We start from the raw sequence: 24,142 nt of genomic DNA, 5'->3' as shown, positions 1-24,142 counted from the left end.
TTCCCAAGCAGATGCTCTACCACTGAGCCACCGTCCCTCCCCTTTAGTGGCTCTCCAGGGTCTCTAGCTGAGGTATTTCACACCTACTTGCCTGGACTCTTTTTAGTTGGAGATGCCGGGGATTGAACCTGGGACTTTCTGCTTCCCAAGCAGATGCTCTACCACTGAGCCACCGTCCCTCCCCAATTAAACCTTCTCTCCCTTCCTTGCACAGCTCCAAGGCGAATGGAGGATGTACAGCTTGAAATTTACATTTTATGGATGGGCCCGTCACCCAAGATCTTTCAGCCCTGAGTCTGGTTTCTCTTCAGTGTAGTGAATGTTTTCCTGCCTCATATCTAGAACCAGAAAAATAAAGTAACAACTCTATGTTCTAAGACGCTATGCAATAGAACTTACACGAGTATAAATCATACATGTACACAAGTCACAAGGAAAATTATAATTTTCTGCCTCAAATCTAGAACCAGAAAAACAAAGTAATAATTCTGCGTTCTAATCTAAAGTATACCGGATTAGTATATGTTCTAAGGCAGGGGGGTCAGACTCAGTTGTTATGAGGGCTGGATCTGACATCAATCAGACCATGTTGGGCCAGGCCATGTCAGGCCAACCTATTTAAGATTAGGTAGCAGAGATATAAATTTTATAAAGAACACAGACAAACACAAATATTTTATAAAACTTAAAACATGCTTAAAACGTTAGCACTCATTGGTCTTAAAGGTGCTTTCTTTGTTTTTCTCCCATGGGATCCAGGGAACTGAGCAAAAGAAGCTCTGACTCTTTCCTTCCTTCCCCAAGGGACCAGGAGGGGGAGAAGCCTCAGCCAATAGAAGGAAGAGAGGCTTGGCTCAGTAGCTCTGCTGTGCAATTGAGAGTGCTTGGCAAAGCAAGCTCTGCCTCCCTCCCTTCCTCCCCAATGGAGGAGCCTCAGCCAATGGAGAAAATAGAGGCTTTGCTTTGTAGCTCCTGTGCAAATGAGCAAGCCTTGCAAAGTAAGCTGTTTTGCAAAAATAAGCAAGGTATAGGGAGAAGGATGCAGATGACAGTCGGTTGCTCAGGAACCTGATAGGAGCCCTTCGGCCCCCAAACTGCATGTTTGACACCCCTGTTCTAAGGTATACTTATATTAGTATAAACCATACATGAATGCAAATCACAAGGGAAATTATAATTTTCCTTGTGATTTGTGTACATGTATGAGTTATACTAATATAAGATCTATTGCATAGTGTCTTAGAACATAGAGTTGTTTGTCATATCTAGAACAAGCATTTAGATTTGCCGTCTCTGCACTTTTACTTAACTGCGTTTTCCGTCCAACATTACTGTATCAAAGGATCCTTTAACAGGAAAATAATCTCAAAGAAGAGATGGCATTATTTGCAATAGCATTTTGTAAGTTTACCGATTGCAAATTAGCCACAGGAAGAAAATTTTATACGTAATGTACACATTTTGTAGCTTCAACTGTGTTGTCGGCACTCTCTGTTTGTCATGCTAAAAGTCTATGAGAAAAGCTCAGTTCTACAGCATGAATAACAATACACAAATGAATATAACTTATTGCTCATTGTATAGTTGCCGTGCCGTGCTAATTGTTTTTGCCTGATTCTGCTTGCTCCCTGAAGGGCAAGTCTTCTTCCAAACCACTAGAAAGCATGTCCACTCATTTGATTCCTTTTGAGATTTCAGCAGAGCATTGGATACATGAGGGCTAGAAACTTGCTCTTTTCTCTTCAGTGAAAGCTGAGATTTTCAGGAAGTGTGCTAGGGTGCCCAATAGGACATTCTGTGGTTTACTGTGTCACCAAGGATGTATGAGAGAGCAGATCCTGGTGAGTAGCCATGTTGGTCCAAAGCAACAGAGCAGGGGTGGCCAAACTGTGGCTTGAGAGCCAATTGTGGCTCTTTCACACATATTGTGTGGCTCTCGAAGCCGTCACCACCTTGTTGGCCGACTTGGGGAAGGCATTTGTCTCTTTTAAATCACTTCGCCAAGCCAGCTGGTAGCTTGGAGAATGCATTTTAAACAGAGCTGGACTTTTTGTCCCAGCTGTTGGCTGGGAAATCTAAGGAAGAAGCAAGAAAATATTGGATGAAATTTTATGCCTGGCTGGACACTCAAGACTCTTAAGATTCTCTGGTGTGAACTTATATCTCCTTTTTTCCTATATTTTGTATTACAAGATTGCCTTTATTGGAATTGTCAAAACCAATAGATATCTTAACAAAGAGATCTTAACAAAGAGATTGGAATTGTCAAAACCAATAGATATCTTAACAAAGAGATTCATAACATAAAATATCAACATGTTGATGATGTATAGTTTAGAGACAATAATATGTGACAAGTTAATGTATTTTAAGAAAGAATTGCAGATGTAGACTTGTTTGAAAGTATTTTTTATGCAGAATAAGATTAATATGTACTTTTCTTTTCTATCCTCCCTACTCCTTACCCTAATTTCTTGAAACCAATAAAACTTTTAAAAACTGAGAATGCATTTTAAAGTTAAAGTTGCTTTCTTTCCACCTCTCCCCCTCCCCCAACTATTTGCCTTCCTCCCTCCCTCAAACGTCTAACGCTCATGTCTTGCAGCTCTCAAACATCTGTGTGGCTTATTCTATGTGGCTCTTATGTGAAACAAGTTTGGCCACCCCTTTAATAAAACAAAGTTAGTGTCTAGTTGCATCTTTAAGGGGGAGCCCTGGTTACAATGGAGGGGGCAAACAGCCCAGGTTAAGACAGCAATCAATCAAAAGCCACTGGATTTCACACAGAGTTCCAGGCTTAAAAGTCTGACCATATTAAACTGCACACCTTATCAAAAAAAATTATTGGTTTTTTTTTTAATTTACTCGTTCTGAAAAATGTCTGATTTCTCAACACCTTCTGCTCTTTCTGGTTTCATTTCTTTTAGAAGTTACCAAGATTCTGCTTTTCGCAGCACAAGCTTCTCACCAGCTGGTACCGCCGGAGGTGAGGACTGTTTGAAACTTTACTGACTTTGGGGGAACGTTTGGGGAGTAGCACAGCAAAGGAATATGCTGAGCTTTCTGGCTTTCAGCTTAGAAGTAGTTTTAAAAGATGTAGGTTGTCACATGTGTCAGTCATTATAAACATGCTTTGGCCTGCATTTGAATGAATGACATTCATCTGCTGGGAAGGAGTTCGTGACTTCCGTCTGTGGCTTTGAAATGATGTTTCAGGGACCCTAGGAACTTCCTTTGGAACCATTGTCAGTTGTTGGGAAGAAGATCAGAAGAGCAGTTGTGACAGACTGTGCTTTAAAAACTCACAAGTCCTGTATATACATGAGACGAACTGTGAAGGGTTAGTAGCTCACAGAGCCGGAGAACCTTTGAGTGACAGGCTGCTCAAATGGATTCCATGGGATAGTGTCAGTTGAGAAGAAAGCGTTGGGAACGGACTGCCGAAGTGAATTCAGTTTAACACTGAGGACTGGGAAGGTGGCAAGGAGGAGTGGGAGGATCGCTGAAGACCCCCATTCAGGCCAGGAACAGGGAGGGAGCTTCTAGTTTAGCAAAGTAATTCCCTGTCCTACTGAAAAAAGATAGTTCTAAAGGGTGGAGTCATTCCTGATGTGTTGGATGAAGGAGTTTTGGTACTTGGTAGTGTATCCCTGCCTTCTGAAAGCTGAAGAGTCAATTAAACTCAAGAAATTATACTGGAACGTTTAACAGATGCTGGAAATAAAGTCTCTTTCAAAGAGTCAAAGACCTTGTGAAAAGGTTAAAACTCTAACTTTCTAGAAACATATTAACTGGCATTTGTGAAATTACTAAGTTACCTCAAAGTTATTGATTCATCTCAGACATTTTACCCCTGATTCCACCTGACCTTTTCCCTTCCACGTTGAATAAAATATTTTATTTTTGAACTTTCAAAAGTCTCTCGTGTGCCATTTTCAGAAGTATAATTTTAAGAAGGGAATCTTGTCTTTTCCCTCAAGTTCCAGGGTTGACCCAGCATCAAAATATGACAACATCACAGGATAGGACAGCCATAAACTTTCAAATAAGAAGCAAATAGATAAAGGGACTGCTCGGTCAGAAAGGGAAAGAAGAAAAAAATCTGTATGTGAGGGAGAGAAGAGGGCAAGTCCTCCATGAAAGGTTTCTTTGAAAGGCAGCTGGGCCTCTGTTTTCAGCCTTCTCTTGCAATATGTCACTAGAAAGAGGACTGTCAAATATTGTCCTAGGATGCACTTTTTGTTGATGTGGGTTGATGGCTGGAAGGCCTGGCCAGGCCTCATCTGAACAGAGTTTGAAATGTAGAACGTGCCCAGGAATTGTGTGCAGGAGGGCCCCATCAGATGCTCAAGCATTTTTCCAGAGGACAAGCCTGTGGGGAAGGAATTCCCTGATGGCAGATACTCTGAAAACCACTGCAACATGTGGTTGTCAAATGGATATCCTGCAGTGTCCTACCAGAAGTGTCTCTACCCACACCCCTTTTTAAAGTGCATTTTGGAAAATTGTTTTCATCTTTTTTGTGGCTCAAGGCCAAAGGGAAGATTTTGTGTGTGTGTGCACGCGCGCACCTAGAAGTTATGGCAACTTAAGAACATAAGAAAAGCCATGTTGGATCAGGCCAGTGGCCCATCCAGTCCAACACTCTGTGTCACATAAGAACATAAGAGAAGCCATGTTGGATCAAGTCAATGGCCCATCCAGTCCAACACTCTGTGTCTCATAAGAACATAAGAGAAGCCATGTTGGATCAGGCCAATGGCCCATCCAGTCCAACACTCTGTGTCACATAGGAACATAAGAGAAGCCATGTTGGATCAGGCCAATGGCCCATCCAGTCCAACACTCTGCCACATAGCAGCCAAAAAAACCCAGGTGCCATCAGGAAGTTCATCAGTGGGGCCAGAACACCAGAAGCCCTCATCCTGTTGCCCCTCCCAAGTAATTACAAATACAGAGCATCACTTACCCCATACAGAGAGTTCCATCTCTACCTTGTGGCTAATAGCCACGGATGGACCTTTGCTTCATATGCTTATCCAATCCCCTCTTGAAGCTGGCTATGCTTGTAGCTGCCACCACCTCCTGTGGCAGTGAATTTCATGTGTTAATCACCCTTTGGGTGAAGAAGGACTTCCTTTATCCATTCTAACCCAGCAATTTCATTGAGTGCCCACGACACTGGGCATTGAGTGCCCAACTTCTGGTGACTGACCCCTACTGGGGGCCTGGAGGGTATTCAGAGAGGTGGCTGAATAAAGCCTGCCCTTGCCCTCCTGACTGCTGGTATTTCAAGGAGGTCTTCCATCCAAATACTTGCCAGAGTCAACCCTGCTTAGCTTCAGAGATCTGACGAGATCAGCTTGCTGGGCTATCCAGGTCGGGGCGAGGCCAAAGGGAAGATTGTGTGAAAGGACAGAACTTTATCTCTGTGTTCTGTATAATTCAGAAGTTTTGTGTATTACATTGGCACAACTTGATGCTAGAAATATTTCCTCCTTAACCTGCGCTGGGGGTGGGGGGAGTGGAGGGGCATATGACCAGAGTTAGAAAAGATATTGAATGTAATTAAAAGGCCAGCATGCAAATCTAGATGTTTATGTTTCCTCCGTCAGATTATCCAGTCAGTGCTGATGACAATAGCCAACAACTTTGTCACAGACAAAAATTCTGGGGAAGCGATGACTGTGGGGTAAGTAACTAGACCTCAAGAAAGCTCGAGGATTCCAGGGTTCATTACAGTGTGGGGGAGGAGGATATGTGATGGAAACCTGATGTTCTTCCTGCATGTAAGGTTAAGGTGGTATAAGGGCAGAGCAGAGCCTTATCAGTTGTGACCCCACCCTTCTGGAACTAGCTGCCTATAGAAAAGAAGAAGACTGCAGATTTATACCCCGCCCTTTTCTCTGAATCAGAGACTCGGAGCGGCTTACAATCTGCTATATCTTCTCCCCCCACAATAGACACCCTGTGAGGTGGGTGGGGCTGAGAGAGTTCTCAGAGCAGCTGCCCTTTCAGGGACAACCTCTGCCAGAGCTATGGCTGACCCAAGGCCATTCCAGCAGCTGCCAGTGGAGGAGTGGGGAATCAAACCTGGTTCTCCCAGATAAGAGTCCACACACTTAACCACTACACCAAAAAGCATCGTGGGGTTTAGGAAATGTTTAATTTAATTTTTGGATTTATATCCTGTCCTATCCCGCAAGGGGGCTCAGGGCGGCTTGCAACAATAAAACAACAGAGTTAAAATAATATAAAAACAGGCGTTGCAAAACAGGAGCAGCATAGTAAACAGTCTTACAAACAGAGGCAGTAAGCAGCATGTGGCTGGTGGCTAACAGCATAGCATAATGCCATAATGGTGAAATGCTGAGGGAAGTGACAACTTTCAAGGACACCCGCTGGATCAATTATAAGCCTGGTGGACGAGCTCCGTCTTACAGGCCCTGCGAAGCCTTGATAAATCCTGCAGGGCCCAGACCTCCAGCGGGAAGAAAGCCTGCTTCCTTTAGAAAGTTGAACCGCTTTGGTGTATTTAGATTGTGTACTTTTAAGTTTTGCCTTGTGTTTTACTGTTCATAAGTTTTGGGTGGTTTTTGTAAGCTACAGAATAGCCAGTCCCCTGCACAATGCAAGAAATTCACAACTATCTCCCCCCCCACACACACACACACATAACCCCAGTGGCCCCTGCTGCATGCCCAGAAAACCCTCCAGGATCCCCAGCCAAACTGGCCTGGAGAAAATTGCATCCTGACTCCAAAGTGGCGAACAGCATTTCCCTGGGTGTGTAAAAAGGGACCACAAGAAGAAGATGATATTGGATTTATATTCCGCCCTACACTCCGAATCTCAGAGTCTCAGAGCGGCTCACAGTCTCCTTTATCTTCCTCCTCCCTCCCCTGTGAGGTGGGTGGGGCTGGAGAGGGCTCTCACAGCAGCTGCCCTTTCAAAGACAGAGTCTCAGAGCGGCCCTCAATCTCCTTTACCTTCCTCCCCCACAACAGACACCCTGTGAGGTGGGTGGGGCTGGAGAAGGCTCTCATAGCAGCTGTCCTTTCAAAGACAGAGTCTCAGAGCAGCCTACAATCTCCTTTACCTTCTTCCCCCACAACAGACACCCTGGGAGGTGGATGGGGCCAAGAGGGCTCTCACAGCAGCTGTCCTTTCAAGGACAGAGTCTCAGAGCGGCCTTCAATCTCCTTTACCTTCCTCCCCGACAACAGACACCCTGTGAGGTGGGTGGGGCTGAGAGGACTCTCACAGCAGCTGTCCTTTCAAAGACAGAGTCTCAGAGCGGCCTTCAATCTCCTTTACCTTCCTCCCCCACAACAGACACCCTTTGAGGTGGGTGGGGCTGAGAGGGCTCTCACAGCAGCTGCCCTTTCAAAGACAGAGTCTCAGAGCGGCCTTCAATCTCCTTTACCTTCCTCCCCCACAACAGACACCCTGTGAGGTGGGTGGGGCTGGAGAGGGCTCTCACAGCAGCTGCCCTTTCAAGGACAACCTCTGCCAGAGCTATGGCTGACCCAAGGCCATGCTAGCAGGTGCAAGTGGAGGAGTGGGGAATCAACCCCCATTCTCCCAGATTAGAGTCCGCACATTTAACCAGCACACCAAACTGAGAACTAAACCTTGGTTCAACCCTTCATGCCCTACCTTTCATGATCTCCCTAAGTTCACAGAATCAGCATTGCTGTCAGATGGCCATCTAGCCTCCAAAGAAGGAGAGCCCACAACCTCCCGAGGAAGCCTGTCCCACTGTTCTCCTCCATGCTGGGAAATACTTTGCAGTACTTTATTTATTCAATTCATGTATACCCCGTCTTTCTCCCCATTGGGACATACGGCAGTTTACACCATTTTCTTCTCCTCCGTTTCATCCTCACAGTAACCCTGGGAGGTTGTGTAGGGTGAGAGTGTGCGACTGGCCCATGGTCACCCAGCGAACTTCCATGGCATGAGTGAGGATTTGAACCTGGGTCTCCCAGGTCCTAGTTTGATCTTAGGTCATGCTAGAGGTTTACAAAATTATGCTTGGGGTCAGGAAGACAGAGAAAGAAGCACCTTTTTCACTTTCTCGCAATACAAGAACTTTTGGGTGCTCAATGAAATGAGTGAGCAGTAGACTTAGAACGGACAAAAGGAAGTGCTTCTTCACCCAAAGAGTAATTGGCATGTGGAATTCACTGCCACAAGAAGCTACAAGTATAGACTGCTTCAAGAGAGGGCTGGATAAATATACAGAGCAGAGGTCCATCAGTGGCTATTAGCCACAAGGTATAGATCAGGGCTGGCCAAACTGTGGCTCAGAAGCCACATGTGGCTCTTTTACATATATTGAGTGGCTCTTGAAGCCCCCACAGCTCAGCTGGCTGGCTTGTAGAAGGCATTTCTCTCCTTAAATCACTGCATTTAAAGTTAAAGTTGCTTTCTTTCCACTTCTCCTTCCCCTCTCCCCATCTATTTTCCTTCCTTCCCTCCCTCGCAGCTCTCAAGCATCTGAATTTCACATCTTGCAGCTCTCAGACATCTGACATTTATTCTGTGTGGCTCTTACATTAAGCCAGTGTGGCCACCCCTGGTATAGATAGAACACTCATTCTGGGGCAGTGATGCTTTGTATTCCTGGTGCTTGGGGAGCTGCAATGGGAGGGCTTCTGGAGCTCTGGCCATGCTGGTGTATCTCCTGATGGCACCTTGTTTTTGGCTACTGTGTGACACAGAGTGTTGGACTGGATGAGCCATTGGCCTGATCCAACATGGCTTCTCTTATGTTCTTCTGTGACACAGAGTGTTGGACTGGATGGGCCGCCACCACCTCCTGTGGCAGTGAATTCCACATGTTAATCACCCTTTGGGTGAAGAAGTACTTCCTTTTATCCGTTTTAACTTGTCTGCTCAGCAATTTCATCGAATGCCCACGAGTTCTTGTATTGTGAGAAAGGGAGAAAAGTACTTCTTTCTCTACTTTCTCCATCCCATGCATTATCTTGTAAACCTCTATCATGTCACCCCGCAGTCGACGTTTCTCCAAGCTAAAGAGCCCCAAGCGTTTCATCCTTTCTTCATAGGGAAAGTGCTCCAGCCCTTTAATCATTCTAGTTGCCCTTTTCTGGACTTTCTCCAATGCTATAATATCCTTTTTGAGGTGCGGCGACCAGAACTGCACACAGTAGTCCAAATGAGACCGCACCATCGATTTATACAGGGGCATTATGATACTGGCTGATTTGTTTTCAATTCCCTTCCTAATAATTCCCAGAGGAGATCCGGGAAATTACAGGCCAGTCAGTCTGACTTCAATACCGGGAAAGTTGGTAGAAACCATTATCAAAGACAGAATGAGTAGGCACATTGATGAACACGGGTTATTGAGGAAGACTCAGCATGGGTTATGCAAGGGAAGATCTTGCCTCACTAACCTGTTACATTTCTTTGAGGGGGTGAACAAACGTGGACAAAGGAGACCCGATAGATGTTGTTTACCTTGACTTCCAGAAAGCTTTTGATAAAGTTCCTCATCAAAGGCTCCTTAGAAAGCTTGAGAGTCATGGAGTAAAAGGACAGGTCCTCTTGTGGATGAAAAACTGGCTGAGTAATAGGAAGCAGAGAGTGAGTATAAATGGGCAGTCTTCGCAGTGGAGGACGGTAAGCAGTGGGGTGCCGCAGGGCTCGGTACTGGGTCCCATGCTCTTTAACTTGTTCATAAATGATTAAGAGTTGGGAGTGAGCCAAGTTTGCAGATGACACTAAATTGTTCAGGGTGGTGAGAACCAGAGAGGATTGTGAGGAACTCCAAAGGGATCTGTTGAGGCTGGGTGAGTGGGCGTCAACGTGGCAGATGCGGTTCAATGTGGCCAAGTGCAAAGTAATGCACATTGGGGCCAAGAATCCCAGCTACAAATACAAGTTGATGGGGTATGAACTGGCAGAGACTGACCAAGAGAGAGATCTTGGGGTCGTGGTAGATAACTCACTGAAAATGTCAAGACAGTGTGCGTTTGCAATAAAAAAGGCCAACGCCATGCTGGGAATTATTAGGAAGGGAATTGAAAACAAATCAGCCAGTATCATAATGCCCCTGTATAAATCGATGGTGCGGTCTCATTTGGAGTACTGTGTGCAGTTCTGGTCGCCGCACCTCAAAAAGGATATTATAGCATTGGAGAAAGTCCAGAAAAGGGCAACTAGAATGATTAAAGGGCTGGAGCACTTTCCCTATGAAGAAAGGTTGAAACGCTTGGAGCTCTTTAGCTTGGAGAAACGTCGACTGCGGGGTGACATGATAGAGGTTTACAAGATAATGCATGGGATGGAGAAAGTAGAGAAAGAAGTACTTTTCTCCCTTTCTCACAATACAAGAACTCGTGGGCATTCGATGAAATTGCTGAGCAGACAGGTTAAAACGGATAAAAGGAAGTACTTCTTCACCCAAAGGGTGATTAACATGTGGAATTCACTGCCACAGGAGGTGGTGGCGGCCACAAGTATAGCCACCTTCAAGAGGGGCTTAGATAAAACTATGGAGCACAGGTCCATCAGTGGCTATTAGCCACAGTGTGTGTGTATATATAATTTTTTTGCCACTGTGTGACACAGAGTGTTGGACTGGATGGGCCGTTGGCTTGATCCAACATGGCTTCTCTTATGTTCTTCTGTGACACAGAGTGTTGGACTGGACGGGCCATTGGCCTGATCCAACATGGCTTCTCTTATGTTCTTCTGTGACACAGAGTGTTGGACTGGATGGGCCACTGGCCTGATCCAACATGGCTTCTCTTATGTTCTTCTGTGACACAGAGTGTTGGACTTCATAAGCCATTGGCCTGATCCAACATGGCTTCTCTTAGGTTCATAATGTTTATGTTCTTAGGGGTAGATCTCCAAAAAGTGGGCCTTCCCTCTTCCTTGTGACTGTCAGAAGAAGAATCTACCGTGTAAAATAAGCAGTTGTATCAAACTATGCTCTGTTTGCATAGTTCATGCAGAAATAATCTCTCTTTTTTTGGGGGGGGGGGGAGTAGAATTCATGCTGATCTTTTAACAAGATTTTAAATATTTTAAAAGCACATAGTAAGTATAAAAAAAAAAGAGTCTCCATTTATACCAGTTTCCATTACTGAACTTTATTTTAATTTACTTTCCAGGATTAATGCTATCAAAGAAGTGTCGGCGAGATGCCCGCTTGCCATGACGGAAGACTTGCTCCAAGACTTGGCGCAGTACAGATCTCATAAAGATAAAAGTAATTTCACTTCCTTGCACAAACATGACAATCTTTAGCTTCCCTTTTGCATAATTACTGTTGTTCTTTTGGTTCTTTTTGTTGTGCTGCCTACTATAGGCTGGAAACAGTCTGTTACTTCAACAACATGATCTCTGGTTTGCTGCCGATATTGGATTTCTAAGAATTTGGGTGTGTAATTTTTTCAAAAAACAATAATTTAATAGAAGGCAATGGTACACTTGACAAACCAGTTCCACACAGATGCACCCCTGCTTTTTTAGAGCACCTTTAATTATAGCCACGTTTCTTTACAGATGTAATGATGTCGGCAAGAACGCTGATACAGTTGTTCCGGTCGCTGAACCCACAGATGTTGCAGAAAAAATTCCGGGTAACTAAACTTTGAATTTTCATGCTGGGGGTGGGGAAGGGGAAGTTGGAGTGGCTTCAAAGACCCACGTTCGAATCCTCACTCTGCCATAGAAGCTGGCCAGGTGTTGGACTGGATGGGCCATTGACCTGATCCAACATGGCTTTGCTTATGTTCTCATGTTCTTAACCCATCATGGAAAGAACCCTGTGGTGATGCAGGCGGAGTTCTTAGCTTGTTTGAAGATAAATGTCTGGATTGCTTGTAGGGTAAACCGACAGAAGCCACCTCAGAAGCCAAGATACACGAATACGGGGAGTTGACGGCCAAAGACTATATTCCGGGAGCCGAAGTCCTGGACCTTGAGACCAAGGAGGAAGATGGAAAACATGAAGAAGGTCCTTTGGCGTTTTTTTTTGCAGCATCCTCATGATAGCGAAGTTCGAGTTGGGAGGCAAAATGGGATGGAGAGCCAGTCTGATCCATTTTAGGAAGCCATATTATAAGCACTCTACCATCCCAGTTTCCAGCACTTTGATTAGGGTTGCTAGCTCTGGGTTGGAAAATACCTGGAGATTTGAGGGGGTGGAGCTTGGGGAGGGCGGGGTTTAGGGAGGGATCTCAGCAGGATACAATGCCACAGAGTCCACCCTCCAAAGCAGCCATTTTCTCCTGGGGAACTGATCTCTGCAGCCTGGAGATCAGTTAAAATCCCAGCAGATCTCCACCCACCACCTTGAGGTTGACAGCCCTACCTTTGATAAAGTCTTAGTCTTTAGTGTATTTTAAAAATAATCCTTCTTGTCCCCTGCACCTGGACCTCTTCTGAGTATGTGTGTGGCTCTGCTTCCCATGGCAGCTGTTTTGTGTTCAGTTCTTCCCACAGCAGCTGTTTTTTGGTTGGTTTTGCTTCTCATGGCGGCCATTTAGTGGTTGCGCCCACCATCCTGTATCAGAATTCCAAAGCTGTCCACAGGCTCAGAAAGGTTGCGAACCCCAGAGTAGACAATACTGAGCATGATAGACAAGTGGCCTGACTCAACATAATGCAGCTATGTGTGTTTGTTTGTTGTCTTTGGGGATGAGCATGCTTGCCTGAAACAGCTGTGGGGGGTTTCTCCTTTAATCTGCGTCTTTTTATTCCCTTGCAGATAGCTGGGAGAGTGCTAGTTTGAGTGAGGAGGATGACAACGGAGAATGGATTGATGTGCATCATTCCTCGGATGAGGAACAGCAAGAGCTGGTAACTTTTACACCCTTAAGTAACTTCAGCTTCCATTCATATAGGCTCTTTAACCCATGTTGTAATGTTTCACACACATTAAGCATTAAACAGTAGCCTGCCACAGTTAATGAGGCTTTTATCTGGGCTTTCCGAAACCTGTGTTGATCCAGTTTTGTTGCCCTTTTTCCTTTAGGTGTGTGGAACCTTAAAGCAAATCTGTGTGCCTTCAGAAGCCAGTGAAAGGAATCACATCCTTTGCCCTTATCTAACATAATAAAGTGTTGAGTTGGTTGCTGTGCCCATGCACCAATTATATCGGTTGTGTTACATTTTTCAAATAATCTGGTGTAGTGTAAGAAATGTTACTACCTGGATTAAATTGGTTATGGGGCTCAGCTGGTGACTTGTTGCGTGAACTATTCAACAAGTTGCCTTTCCCAAGGTTTGGTCTCTCCATTGGTAACATGGGAATTTATTGTATATGTAATTTCTAACTTGACCACAGTATGTGAATTGAAAAGTTTGCCCAATGGGCCCATGTAAGGGGGGGGGGGGGGATGTTTATATGTTACCTTCCGGGTTTGATGAAAAGTCTGAGCAGTTGAGGGGAAAGTTATTTATTTTTTAGACTTCTTAGCTGTCCTTTCCTGTGGACAAGGCTCAGAGCAGCTTACATCAGATAAAACACAATCCACGTCAACTAGTTTAAATTAATATTAAAGCTTATTACAATTCTTATTAAATATAGTTTATTATTAAATATTATTAATATTATATATTCATATTATATATTAATAATATCAATAGCTATTAATATTAGATATTATTGATGATATTAATAGATATTGTTGATAATGTTAATAATTATTAATATTATTATATATTATTGGTTTAATGGTTTATTTTATATCCCGCCCTCCCCACCGAAGCAGGCTCAAGGCGGCTCACAACCAATAAAATCACAATAACATCAAAACATAATTACATTATAATTAGAATTAAAAATTAAAACATTAAAGCAGTCAGGTGCTAACATCGTTTGATGCCATTTCGTTTCTGATGCCGTTCAGTATTTAGTAGATATTCCTTACTTACTGTATTGGTATTTCAGAATCAATTAAAGGCTAGCCGGAATAGTGTTGTCTTATAGACCTATTTTATTAAATATTAATTTATTAAATATTAATAGTATTAAATATTACTAATAATATTATCAATGATATTATTAAATATTATTAATGGCATTATTAAATATTGTTATTAAATATAGCTTATTAATATAAAATTAATTTTACAGTATATCATAGGGCTAGGGAAAAAACCCAAACAGTAAAAGCACTGGGAGAGAAAAGGGTTGGATGGCATGGTTAAATTTATAATATGGTTTGTTGAGCTGGTGTCGTGTTAACGGCTTAGCAAGCTGTGAATCAGGAAGCCCCCCATCCCTCAAATAACAGCTCTGCTATGAATTTATTTCTAGTTGTCGCTAGGCAAGCCACTGGTTTTCTCAGCTTCACTTACCCGTTTTGAGGATGGGTAAATAATGGCCTGACTTAGATTGCTGTAAAGACTAAACTAATCGAGGAGGAGTGTTTTGGAATGCTCAGACAGCCCTGTAGAAATGTGAAGCCGTCTTAATAGCGACACAAAACACCATTTCCTGTGTTTGCTTCTGTGTGTTAAAGGCCGAGAAAGTCAAAAGCATGCCTGTGGACGAAAGGAAGGCCAAAGCCGCAGCCGTCAGCACCAACAGGCTTCTCACCCAAGAAGAATTCCAGAAAATACGCCTTGCCCAGCTAAGCAAAGAACTCAACTCAGCGCAGGGCAAAGCTGTAAAGAGAAAAAATATTGAGATAGACAGCGAAAATGAAACAAGGTAAAAGACCTAGAATTCACCCCTCCAATATGTTCTTGCCTGTTCTTTAACATATCTTGGTTGTGATACTCAGAGTGTTTGACTAAGCTCTGGGAGACCCAGGTTTGAATCTCCATTCTGTCATGGAAGCTTGGTTGGGTGACCTTGTGCCAGTCATACTCTCCCAGCCTAACCTATCTCACAGGTTTGTTGTGAGCATAAAATGGAGAAGAGCAGAACAATCTAAGCTTTTTGAGTCCTCACTGGTGAAAGAGTGGGGTATAAACAAACTGTCACCTGGGGACCTCCTCCATTTACTTCCTTTTTTTTAAAAAAAGAGGGGAGGTGGATCACAGCAAGAAGCGGGGCCTTCTTAGTTGTGACACCCCAACTTTGGAGTGCTGCCTCCTTGGAGACTTGCCTGGCTGCACTCCTGATCTTTCTGGTATCAGGTGAAGACTTATTTGGTCTCCTAAGTAATGGAAATGTATGTCTTTCAACAGTTACAGCCACCATTTTATGTGCATCTTTTGCCAGTCGTGTATATTGAGTGTGCAGCTTATTCGCCACTGTCTTGATTGCCTTCATGTATTTCAGCTGCAATTGAGTGGATTGAAAATTTAGGTATTAGTATTTAGGGGGGTTGCCCAATCAACCTGCACACATGTTGTATCAACTTGGTTCCGTATTTTATATTATTATATGCTTCTGTTACCCAAAGGGGAGGTCTCCTAAAGATTTGGGGGAATTGACCTCTTAGAGGAGACCTTTTGCTTCGTAATTGCAAGATTTCTCTGCCAAGGTTTGTGGGGGGTTTTCCTTTAAGAGAAGCTCTTAAAAATCAATCAGGCACTGGCATAACCAGGTGAATTTCTTTTTGTTGAGAGAGAAAAACCAATAAATTGTACACATACAGAATTAAAAGAAATATAGGTTGGAGAGGGAATACAGGGGGACATTCAACAGGCCTTGAATTCAGCAGGAGCTCACAGGAGTGCAGCTCCTGAAACTTTTTGAGGGTTCCCTCTCCTCTCCACCTACCTTGTCCATTGAATCGTAGTTGCAGCTGCAGAACAATCCCTGCATTAGGAGAGTGGCCAGCCAGCCAGCCATCAGGGGCTTTGCCACGCCCCCAGCAGCCCTCATTTTATTTATTTATTTATTTATATTTATATTTATATTTCGACTTATATCCCGCCCTTCCCATCGAAGCGGCTCAGGGCGGCTCACAACACACAAACTTATATAAGTTTATCTTAAAAACATTTACATAATAAGGATTAAAACAGTAATTTATAAAACATAAAACCAGCGGTCTGTTAAATGCATTCTAATTCCATCCAGAAATTCTCAGTGTCAGTTAGTTGTTGTAGGCCAGCCAGAAGAGGACTGTCTTACAGGCCCTGCGGAACTGCCCTAGGTCCCGCAGGGCCCTCACCTCTTCCGGCAGCTGGTTCCACCAGTAAGGCGCCGTTACCGAGAAGGCCCGATCCCTGGTGGATTTCAGACGGGCCTCCTTTGGCCCGGGGATTACTAGCAGATTTTGTGAGCCTGATCGTAGTACTCTCTGGGGAACATGTGGGGAGAGACGGTCCCTAAGGTAGGCAGGTCCTAGGCCATATAGGGCTTTAAAGGTAATGACCAACACCTTGTACCGGACTCGGAATGTTATTGGCAGCCAGTGCAGATCCCGAAGCCCTGACCGAATGTGCCATCTTGGGAGCCCTAGTAGCAGCCGGGCAGCGGCATTCTGCACTAACTGCAGTTTCCGGGTTTGGCACAGTTTCCGGGAAACTGCAGTTTCCATGTAGAGGGCATTACAGTAGTCCAACCTCGAGGTGACCGTGGCATGAATCACCGTTGCTAGGTCGTCATGCTCCAGGAAAGGGGCCAACTGCCTCGCCCGCCTAAGATGAAAAAATGCAGACTTGGCAGTGGCTGCTATTTGAGCCTCCATTGTCAATGAAGGCTCCAATAGTACCCCCAGACTTTTGACCCTGTGCACTGCTGTCAACGGTGCCCCGTCAAAAACTGGCAGGGAGATTTCCCTTCCCGGGCCACAACGACCCAAGCAAAGGACCTCTGTCTTCGCCGGATTCAGCTTCAGCCCGCTCAGCCTAAGCCACCTAGCCACTGCCTGTAACGCCCGGTCCAGATTTTCTGGGGCGCAGGCAGGCCGGCCGTCCATAAGTAGATAGAGCTGGGTGTCATCAGCATACTGATGACAACCCAACCCATACCTTCGGGCAATCTGGGCAAGGGGGTGCATATAGATGTTAAATAACATCGGGGAGAGTACCGCCCCTTGAGGCACTCCGCAATCAAGCGTGTGTCTCTGGGACAGTTCATCCCCAATCGCCACCCTTTGTCCCCGACCGTCAAGGAAAGAGGAAAGCCATTGCAAGGCCAACCCCTGAATCCCCGCATCGGCAAGACCGCAGGCCAGCAACCGATGGTCGACTGTATCGAACGCTGCCGATAGGTCTAACAGCATCAGCACCGCCGAGCCGCCTTGATCCAGATGCCGCTGAAGGTCATCCACCAGGGCGACCAGCACTGTCTCCGTCCCATGGCCCGGGCGAAAGCCAGACTGGCAGGGGTCAAGGACAGAAGCGTCCTCCAGGAAACTCTGTAGCTGCAACGCCACTGCCCTCTCAATAAGTTTGCCCAAAAAGGGCAAATTCGAGACCGGCCGGTAATGTGCCAATTCGGCCGGGTCTAACGTTGTTTTTTTCAAGAGGGGACGGACCACCGCCTCTTTAAGCGCTGATGGAAAATGCCCCTCCAATAGGGATCTATTTATGATATCCCGTATAGGATATCTCAGCTCCCTCTGGCAGGTCTTAATAAGCCAGGAGGGGCACGGGTCCAGTTTGCAAGTTGTTGGGCGTGCAGATAGGAGGATCCTGTCAACTTCTTTCAAGCTGAGAGCACTGAAGCCGTCCAGAACACGATCCGAAGACAGGCACGGAACCTCAGGTTCGCTGACTGTATCTAATATGGCAGGGAAGTCGGAACGGAGCGATGCGATTTTATCTGCAAAGAAATTCGCAAAAGCCTCACAGCCAATTTCCAATTCGTTAGAATTTGGTCTGCCCTGTGGCAGTGTTGTAAGAGTCCGAATTATGTTGAACAATTGTGCCGGGCGCGAAGTTGCAGACGCAATCTCGGCCGCAAAGTATGTTTTCTTAGCGGCCTTGACTGCCATCTCATAGGACTTCATAGACTCTCTATAAGATGTTCGAGTCACTTCGTCTCGAGTACGCCGCCATTGCCTCTCTAGTCGTCTGAGTCCCCGTTTCAAACGCCGCAACTCCCGGTTATACCAGGGTGTCGGCTTTGAGCGAGGGCGCAGAGGACGCCTAGGAGCGATCTCATCGATGGCCCCGGAGAGCCTATCGTTCCAAGACTCATTAACCCCTGGAGAAGCCCACACCACCCTATCTCCACTTCTTATGTGATTTTGGGTAGCGGGTGACTTCCTGGCCTTTTGACTGTTGGGGGGCAGCCCAGGAGCTCATTAACATAACTCATTAGCATATGCCACCCCCCCAGCCAAAAGATGCAAGAAAGGAGAGCCCCAGGTGAGCGAAGCCTGCTTGGGCTGGCTAGAGATTCAGCCAGCCTAAGCAGGCCTCACTCTCCAAGGGCTCTCCTTTCTTGCGTCTTTTGGCTGGGGGTGTGTGTGGCATATGCTAATGAGTTATGTTAATGAGCTCCACCACCTATTTTTCTACAAAAGGACCCCTGATAACCAATCCAGAAGAAGCAAGGTCTGGAAGAAAAACAAGACAGCCAGCATCTTGGATCCCTCCCCAAAATTTAAAACTTTTATTGTATAGACAACTGAATACATTACAGTTACAGTCTGTCATATCATTCTCAAAGCAACATGAACATATGAAGCTGCCTTATACCGAATCAGACCTTTGGTCCATCAAAGTCAGTATTGTCTTCTCAGACTGGCAGCGGCTCTCCAGGGTCTCAAGCTGAGGTTTTTCACACCTGTTTGCCTGGACCCTTTTTTGGAGATGCCGGGGATTGAACCTGGGACCTTCTGCTTCCCAAGCAGATGCTCTACCACTGAGCCACTGTCCCTCCCGACAATACATGTTGTTATTATGAATTCTTATTACAACAGCCAATTGCAGCGAGCTAAATAGTCAATGAAAGAAAAAAACAGATCTTTGATCCTAGATGTTTGTGAGGTGTTTAATTCACCAGAAAAAAAAATATATATATCCAGATTAAATCTATGGGGGGAAAGTTCAATTCCTGGAGATGCTAGAGACCTCATATCGACTTTATTAATAGCAGCAAAGCATGTATTAGCTACAAATTGGAGGTCTCCTAATATTCTGACATTGCAGCAGTGGCATTTAAAGACCTGGGAATATTTTATGCTGGACAAAATTAGATATTGGGTGGAGCGATTTGAAGGTAATCTGTCATCACATAGTGATGGGTTTAGAGCAGGGGTGGCCAAAATCTGGCTCAGGAGCCACATGTGGCTCTTTCACACATATTGTGTGGCTCTTCAAACCCCAGTGAGAAGGCGTTGGTCTCTTAATCACTTCTCCAAGCCAAGTCAGCCAGTGGCTTGGAGAATGCATTTAAAGTTAAAATTGCTTTCTTTCCACCTCTCTCTCCCTCCCTCCTCCCATATCTGTTCTCCTTCCTTCCTTCCTTCCTTCCTTCCTTCCTTCCTTCCTTCCTTCCTTCCTTCCTTCCTTCCTTCCTTCCTTCCTTCCTTCCTTCCCTCACTCCCTCCCTCCCTCCCTTGTCTTGCAGCTCTCAGACATCTGACATTTACTCTATGTGGCTCTTACATTAAGCAACTTTGGCCGCCTCTGGGTTAGAGTTTGGATCCAGGGAAACGCACACCCTGCATGGGACAGAGCATGTCCAGCTATAGGGCAGAATGCTACTTCAGGGCATGAGGACACAATTGCCCCTTAAAACAGTGGGCTGATGGGTTTAACTGAAGGTGAGACACTGTGTAGGGAAAGGCTGAATGGGACTGAACAACAGACCTGGAGGAACTTGTGATATTTCGCACGAGTGTCCGGTATAGATTGCCACCGTTAAATGCTCTTCCAATGAGATTATTGAGTGAAACGAAAGGTGCTCATGTTTCTCTTGATGACCTTCAGGCACAGACTGTCAGGTTATTTGAATAGCCTGCAGATAGACCAGGAAGGACACGACCGGGTGAGATGTAGGGATGGTCTTTCCTGAGATGCACCATGGTTGAGATAAAGTTACCTCTTCCTTTCAGGTGGGGAGAGACCTATTAGCAAGCAGATGCCTTAGAGTCACCTTCCCAAAATAGTATTTTCAGGCTTGTCCTCCAGCCGCATCCATTTTGCTTGCTTTTGCTCCATCTTGGTTCTGTTTCATGTGTCTCAGCTCCATCCGGGCCCTCCTTCTAAGCCAGTCTGTGCAGTACACAGGCATGATTAAGAGGGTGAAATACGATGAGGGGGTGAGAGCCAGTTTGGTGTAGTAGTTAAGTGCGTGGACTCTTATCTGGGAGAACCGGGTTTGATTTCCCCACTCCTCCACTTGCACCTGCTGGAATGGCCTTGGGTCAGCCATAGCTCTGGCAGAGGTTGTCCTTGAAAGAGCAGCTGCTGTGAGAGTCCTCTCAGCCCCACCCACCTCACAGGGTGTCTGTTGTGGGGGAGGAAGGGAAAGGAGATTGTAGGCCGCTCTGAGCCTCTGTCCTTGAAAGGGCAACTGCTGGGAGAGCCCTCTCCAGCCTTACCCACCTCACAGGGTGTCTGTTATGGGGGAGGGAAGGTAAAGGAGATTGTGAGCCACTCTGAGATTGAGAGTTGAGGGCAGGATATAAATCCAATATCATCATCATCTTCTTCTCTATAAACTTCCCTTCTGCAAGGGGTGATCTGAGGGCTAACACTTCCTGTCTGTAACTCCGCCACTGGATAAATAAATCAAGATAATATTGCACACCTCCTTATGTATGGTGGGAAAGTGTCTTTGTTGTGACCTGCTGCTGTATAACTATTTCTTCTGGTTCTTTTCTTCCAGAGGAGAACTGCTTTCCCTCAGGGACATTGAACATTTGCATAAGAAGCCCAAGTCGGACAAAGAGACGAGACTAGCCACAGCAATGGTAAGGCATTCTGTTGTGTTTTCAAATCCTGGTTGGGTGCAGTGTGATCTGTTACGAGCGGAAGTCCCCAGTCAGCTTACAGCATTTGTAAAACGGAAAACACAGTCTGTTTGGAGGGGGAGGGGTGGAGAATGAAATAAGCACACATCAGTTTGAGGGAAGGAGGAGAAGGAGAAGACGACGACTGCAGATTTATACCCCACCCTTCTTTTTGAATCAGAGACTCAAAGTGGCTTACAATCTGCTATATTTTCTTCCCCCATGACACCCTGTGAGGTGGGTGGGGCTGAGAGGGCTCTCACAACAGCTGCCCTTTCAAGGACAACTCCTGCAATAGCTATGGCTAACCCAAGGCCATTCCAGCAGCTGCAAGTGGAGAGAAGAAGAAGACTTCAGATTTATACCCCGCCCTTCTCTCTGAATTAGGGACTCAGAGTGGCTTACAATCTCCTATATCTTCTTCCCCCACAACAGACACCCTGTGAGGTGGGTGGGGCTGGAGAGGGCTCTCACAGCAGCTGCCCTTTCAAGGACAACCTCTGCCAGAGCTGTGGCTGACCCAAGGCCATTCCAGCAGCTGCAAGTGGAGGAGTGGGGAATCAAACCCGGTTCTCCCAGATAAGAGTCCATGCACTTAACCACTACACCAAACTGGCTCTCTGAGGGGAGAAGGGGGGGGGGATCTAGCTGAAGCAGAAGATGTGTGTGGATCTGTCCAAGAGGGGAGTTGGCCTTAATACGGAGGGAGGCAGATCAGTCAAAACTTGTACTAGTTTTCACTATTTTTCAACACAGACCCAAGATTACGTATCACCATTCAGTAAAACGCATGTAGCCGTTTCAGAGGGTAGCCATGTTGGTCTGCTGTAGAACAGCTGGATTACAGTCCAGTAGTACCGTAGAAACCAACAAGAGCTCACAAAGGGAGCTTTTGACTCTCAAAAGCTTATATCCCAAGAATCTTTGTGTGTGTGAGAGGGAGAGGGAGGACCTGGAAATCATGACGGCCTCTGGTGGCTGACTTCTACTGGAGGATATTCAGGATGTGGCTGAATAAAGCCTGACCCCTCCTCCCAATTGCTGGTATTCCAAGGAGGTCTCCCATCCAAGTACTTGCCAGAGTCGACGCTTCTTAGCTTCCGAGACCTGAGGAGCGTGGATTTTTTTTGTAGCAAGAAGTCCTTTGCATATTAGGCTGCACCCTCCTGATGTAGCCAATCCTCCTGGAGCTTACAGTAGGCCCTGTACTAAGAGCCCTGTAAGCTCTTGGAGGATTGGCTACATCAGGGGGTCTGGCCTAATATACAAAGGAGTTCCTGCTACAGAAAAAGCCCTGCTGAGAAGACTGGGCTATCCAGCTCAGGGCTATATCCTGAAAATCGCGATGGTCACTGAGACGCTACTGAACTCAAATCCGGCTAGGCTTGTAATTAGGGTTACCAGCCTCCAGGTGGGACCTGGAAAACTCCCCGAATGACAGCCGGTTTCCAAATTACAGAGAAATGGCTGGTTTGGAGGGTTGACTCAGTCGCATTATGCCCTGCTGAGCCCCCACCTTTCCCAGGCCCCACCCTCAAATCTCCAGGAATTTCCTGAGCTGTCACTGGCAACCTTAGGCAGGATGCCTGTGTGTGAAACAAGGCCTTAGATGAGATTGTTTTGGCTTTGTTGCAGAGGGGGGTTTTTTAAGCAGTGTTGTGGTGTTATGAAAAGATTTGCCTTTTTTTTCCCTGCAAAAAGAAAATACAGAGACTGAATTTAACATCCCGAAGCCATGCCTGTAACCCACCCTTTCTCTCCCATTTCATTGAGATAGATAGACAGAACTTTTTTTGTAGCAGGAGCTCCTTTGCATATTAGACCACACACCCCTGATGCAGCCAGTCCTCTAAGAGGCCCTGTACTAAGAGCCCTGTAAGCTCTTGGAGGATTGGCTACACAAGAGGGGTGTGGCCTAATATTTAAAGGAGTTCCTGCAACCAAAAAAAAAGCCCTGTATGTGTGTATGTGTATATATGTGTATATATGTGTGTGTGTGTATGCGTGTTTTAGAAGAGTTGTCTATTGTGCAGACCTTCTTTTCCCATCAGATAATATGTTCACCATGAGCATCTCTCTTTGGGGTGGGGAGCGGTGGAGGGAAGGCTTTCAGCAGATATCAGAAACTGGGCACAGGTTTATCCAGGTGTCCTGAGTCCTAATTGTTGGGTCACCCCCCAAAGGGCTTAGTCCATGAACGCTTGGCTAGGATTTGGCCACTAGTGATGGCAGATACAGACTTGCCCTTGTTTCTTTCTGCCGCACTGCAGCCAGTTGGGTCTGAGCCACCAGCCCTGCGGCTGCTCGGCTCAGAGCCAGCTGGGAGCTGCACCACGGATGCAGACAACAGGTGTGTCTGCTGCCATCTTGGCCTGGGGTCTGGATTTGAGTCCAGCTGCCCCTACCGCTGAGTGTACTTTTCTCTGCTTGCTCGTGGGTTGTTGGAATGCCCCGTCCCTCCTCCCACATTGCGTGTGATCCAATCCGAAAATCAACTGTGTCAGGATGTTTTCCATTGCCAAGAAGCGGAGTTTTTGGTGCGAGGACGAATTTTCAGCCATTTCCTTTCCATAAGAACATAAGAGAAGCCATGTTGGATCAGGCCAGTGGCCCATCCAGTCCAACACTCTGTGTCACACAGTGGCCAAAAAAATTACATATATATATATATATATATACACACACACATATACACACTGTGGCTAATAGCCACTGATGGACCTCTGCTCCATATTTTTATCTAACCGTCTCTTGAAGCTGGCTATGCTTGTAGCTGCCATCACCTCCTGTGGCAGTGAATTCCACTTGTTAATCACACTTTGGGACCTTCTGTTTTCGCTTACAGGCTGGCAAGACAGATCGCAAAGAATTTGTGAAAAAGAAAACGAAACTGAATCCATTTGCCAGCTCCACGAACAAAGAGAAGAAGAAGCAAAAGAATTTCATGATGATGAGATATAGCCACAACGTCCGGTCCAAAAATAAGCGGTCGTTCAGGGAGAAGCAGGCAAGTGGTGTGTGACTGAGTTCAGCTTCCTGTTTCCAACTAAGAAAAGGAAGTATGATGGGGGGGGGCAACCCTTTTGAACCTGTGTTCACCTTTGGAATTTTGACATAGTGTGGTGAGCCCACAATATGACCTCCTCAGGGGTCAGAGCTTGCCACAAAATGGCTGCCAAAGCTTACTTTCAGTCAGACCATGAAGATCCTTGTGCTGTGGTAGTAGCTGCTGCCATAGCAACAGTGTTGCCACAGCAACTTTTTTTAAAAAAAATCTGCACAGG

At 45.7% G+C, this 24,142-nt stretch overlaps 1 protein-coding gene across 1 annotated transcript in view; it reads left to right on the top strand.

Annotated features, from left to right (window-relative positions):
* Positions 1–24,142, top strand: part of SDAD1 (SDA1 domain containing 1) — a 59,116-nt gene that overhangs the window by 23,106 nt on the left and 11,868 nt on the right. The window contains exons 13-21 of the mRNA XM_060247174.1: positions 2,928–2,986; positions 5,616–5,692; positions 11,151–11,248; positions 11,545–11,621; positions 11,869–11,998; positions 12,752–12,843; positions 14,511–14,701; positions 20,735–20,819; positions 23,704–23,865. Of these exons, the coding sequence (XP_060103157.1) occupies positions 2,928–2,986; positions 5,616–5,692; positions 11,151–11,248; positions 11,545–11,621; positions 11,869–11,998; positions 12,752–12,843; positions 14,511–14,701; positions 20,735–20,819; positions 23,704–23,865 (971 nt within the window). The remainder of the gene's footprint in view (positions 1–2,927; positions 2,987–5,615; positions 5,693–11,150; positions 11,249–11,544; positions 11,622–11,868; positions 11,999–12,751; positions 12,844–14,510; positions 14,702–20,734; positions 20,820–23,703; positions 23,866–24,142) is intronic.

This window comes from Heteronotia binoei, chromosome 9 (assembly GCF_032191835.1).
Source record: "Heteronotia binoei isolate CCM8104 ecotype False Entrance Well chromosome 9, APGP_CSIRO_Hbin_v1, whole genome shotgun sequence".
Classification (NCBI taxonomy): Eukaryota; Metazoa; Chordata; class Lepidosauria; order Squamata; family Gekkonidae; genus Heteronotia; species Heteronotia binoei.
Note: the sequence above shows the minus strand (reverse complement) of the source record. Positions and strands in the feature narration are given on the sequence as shown.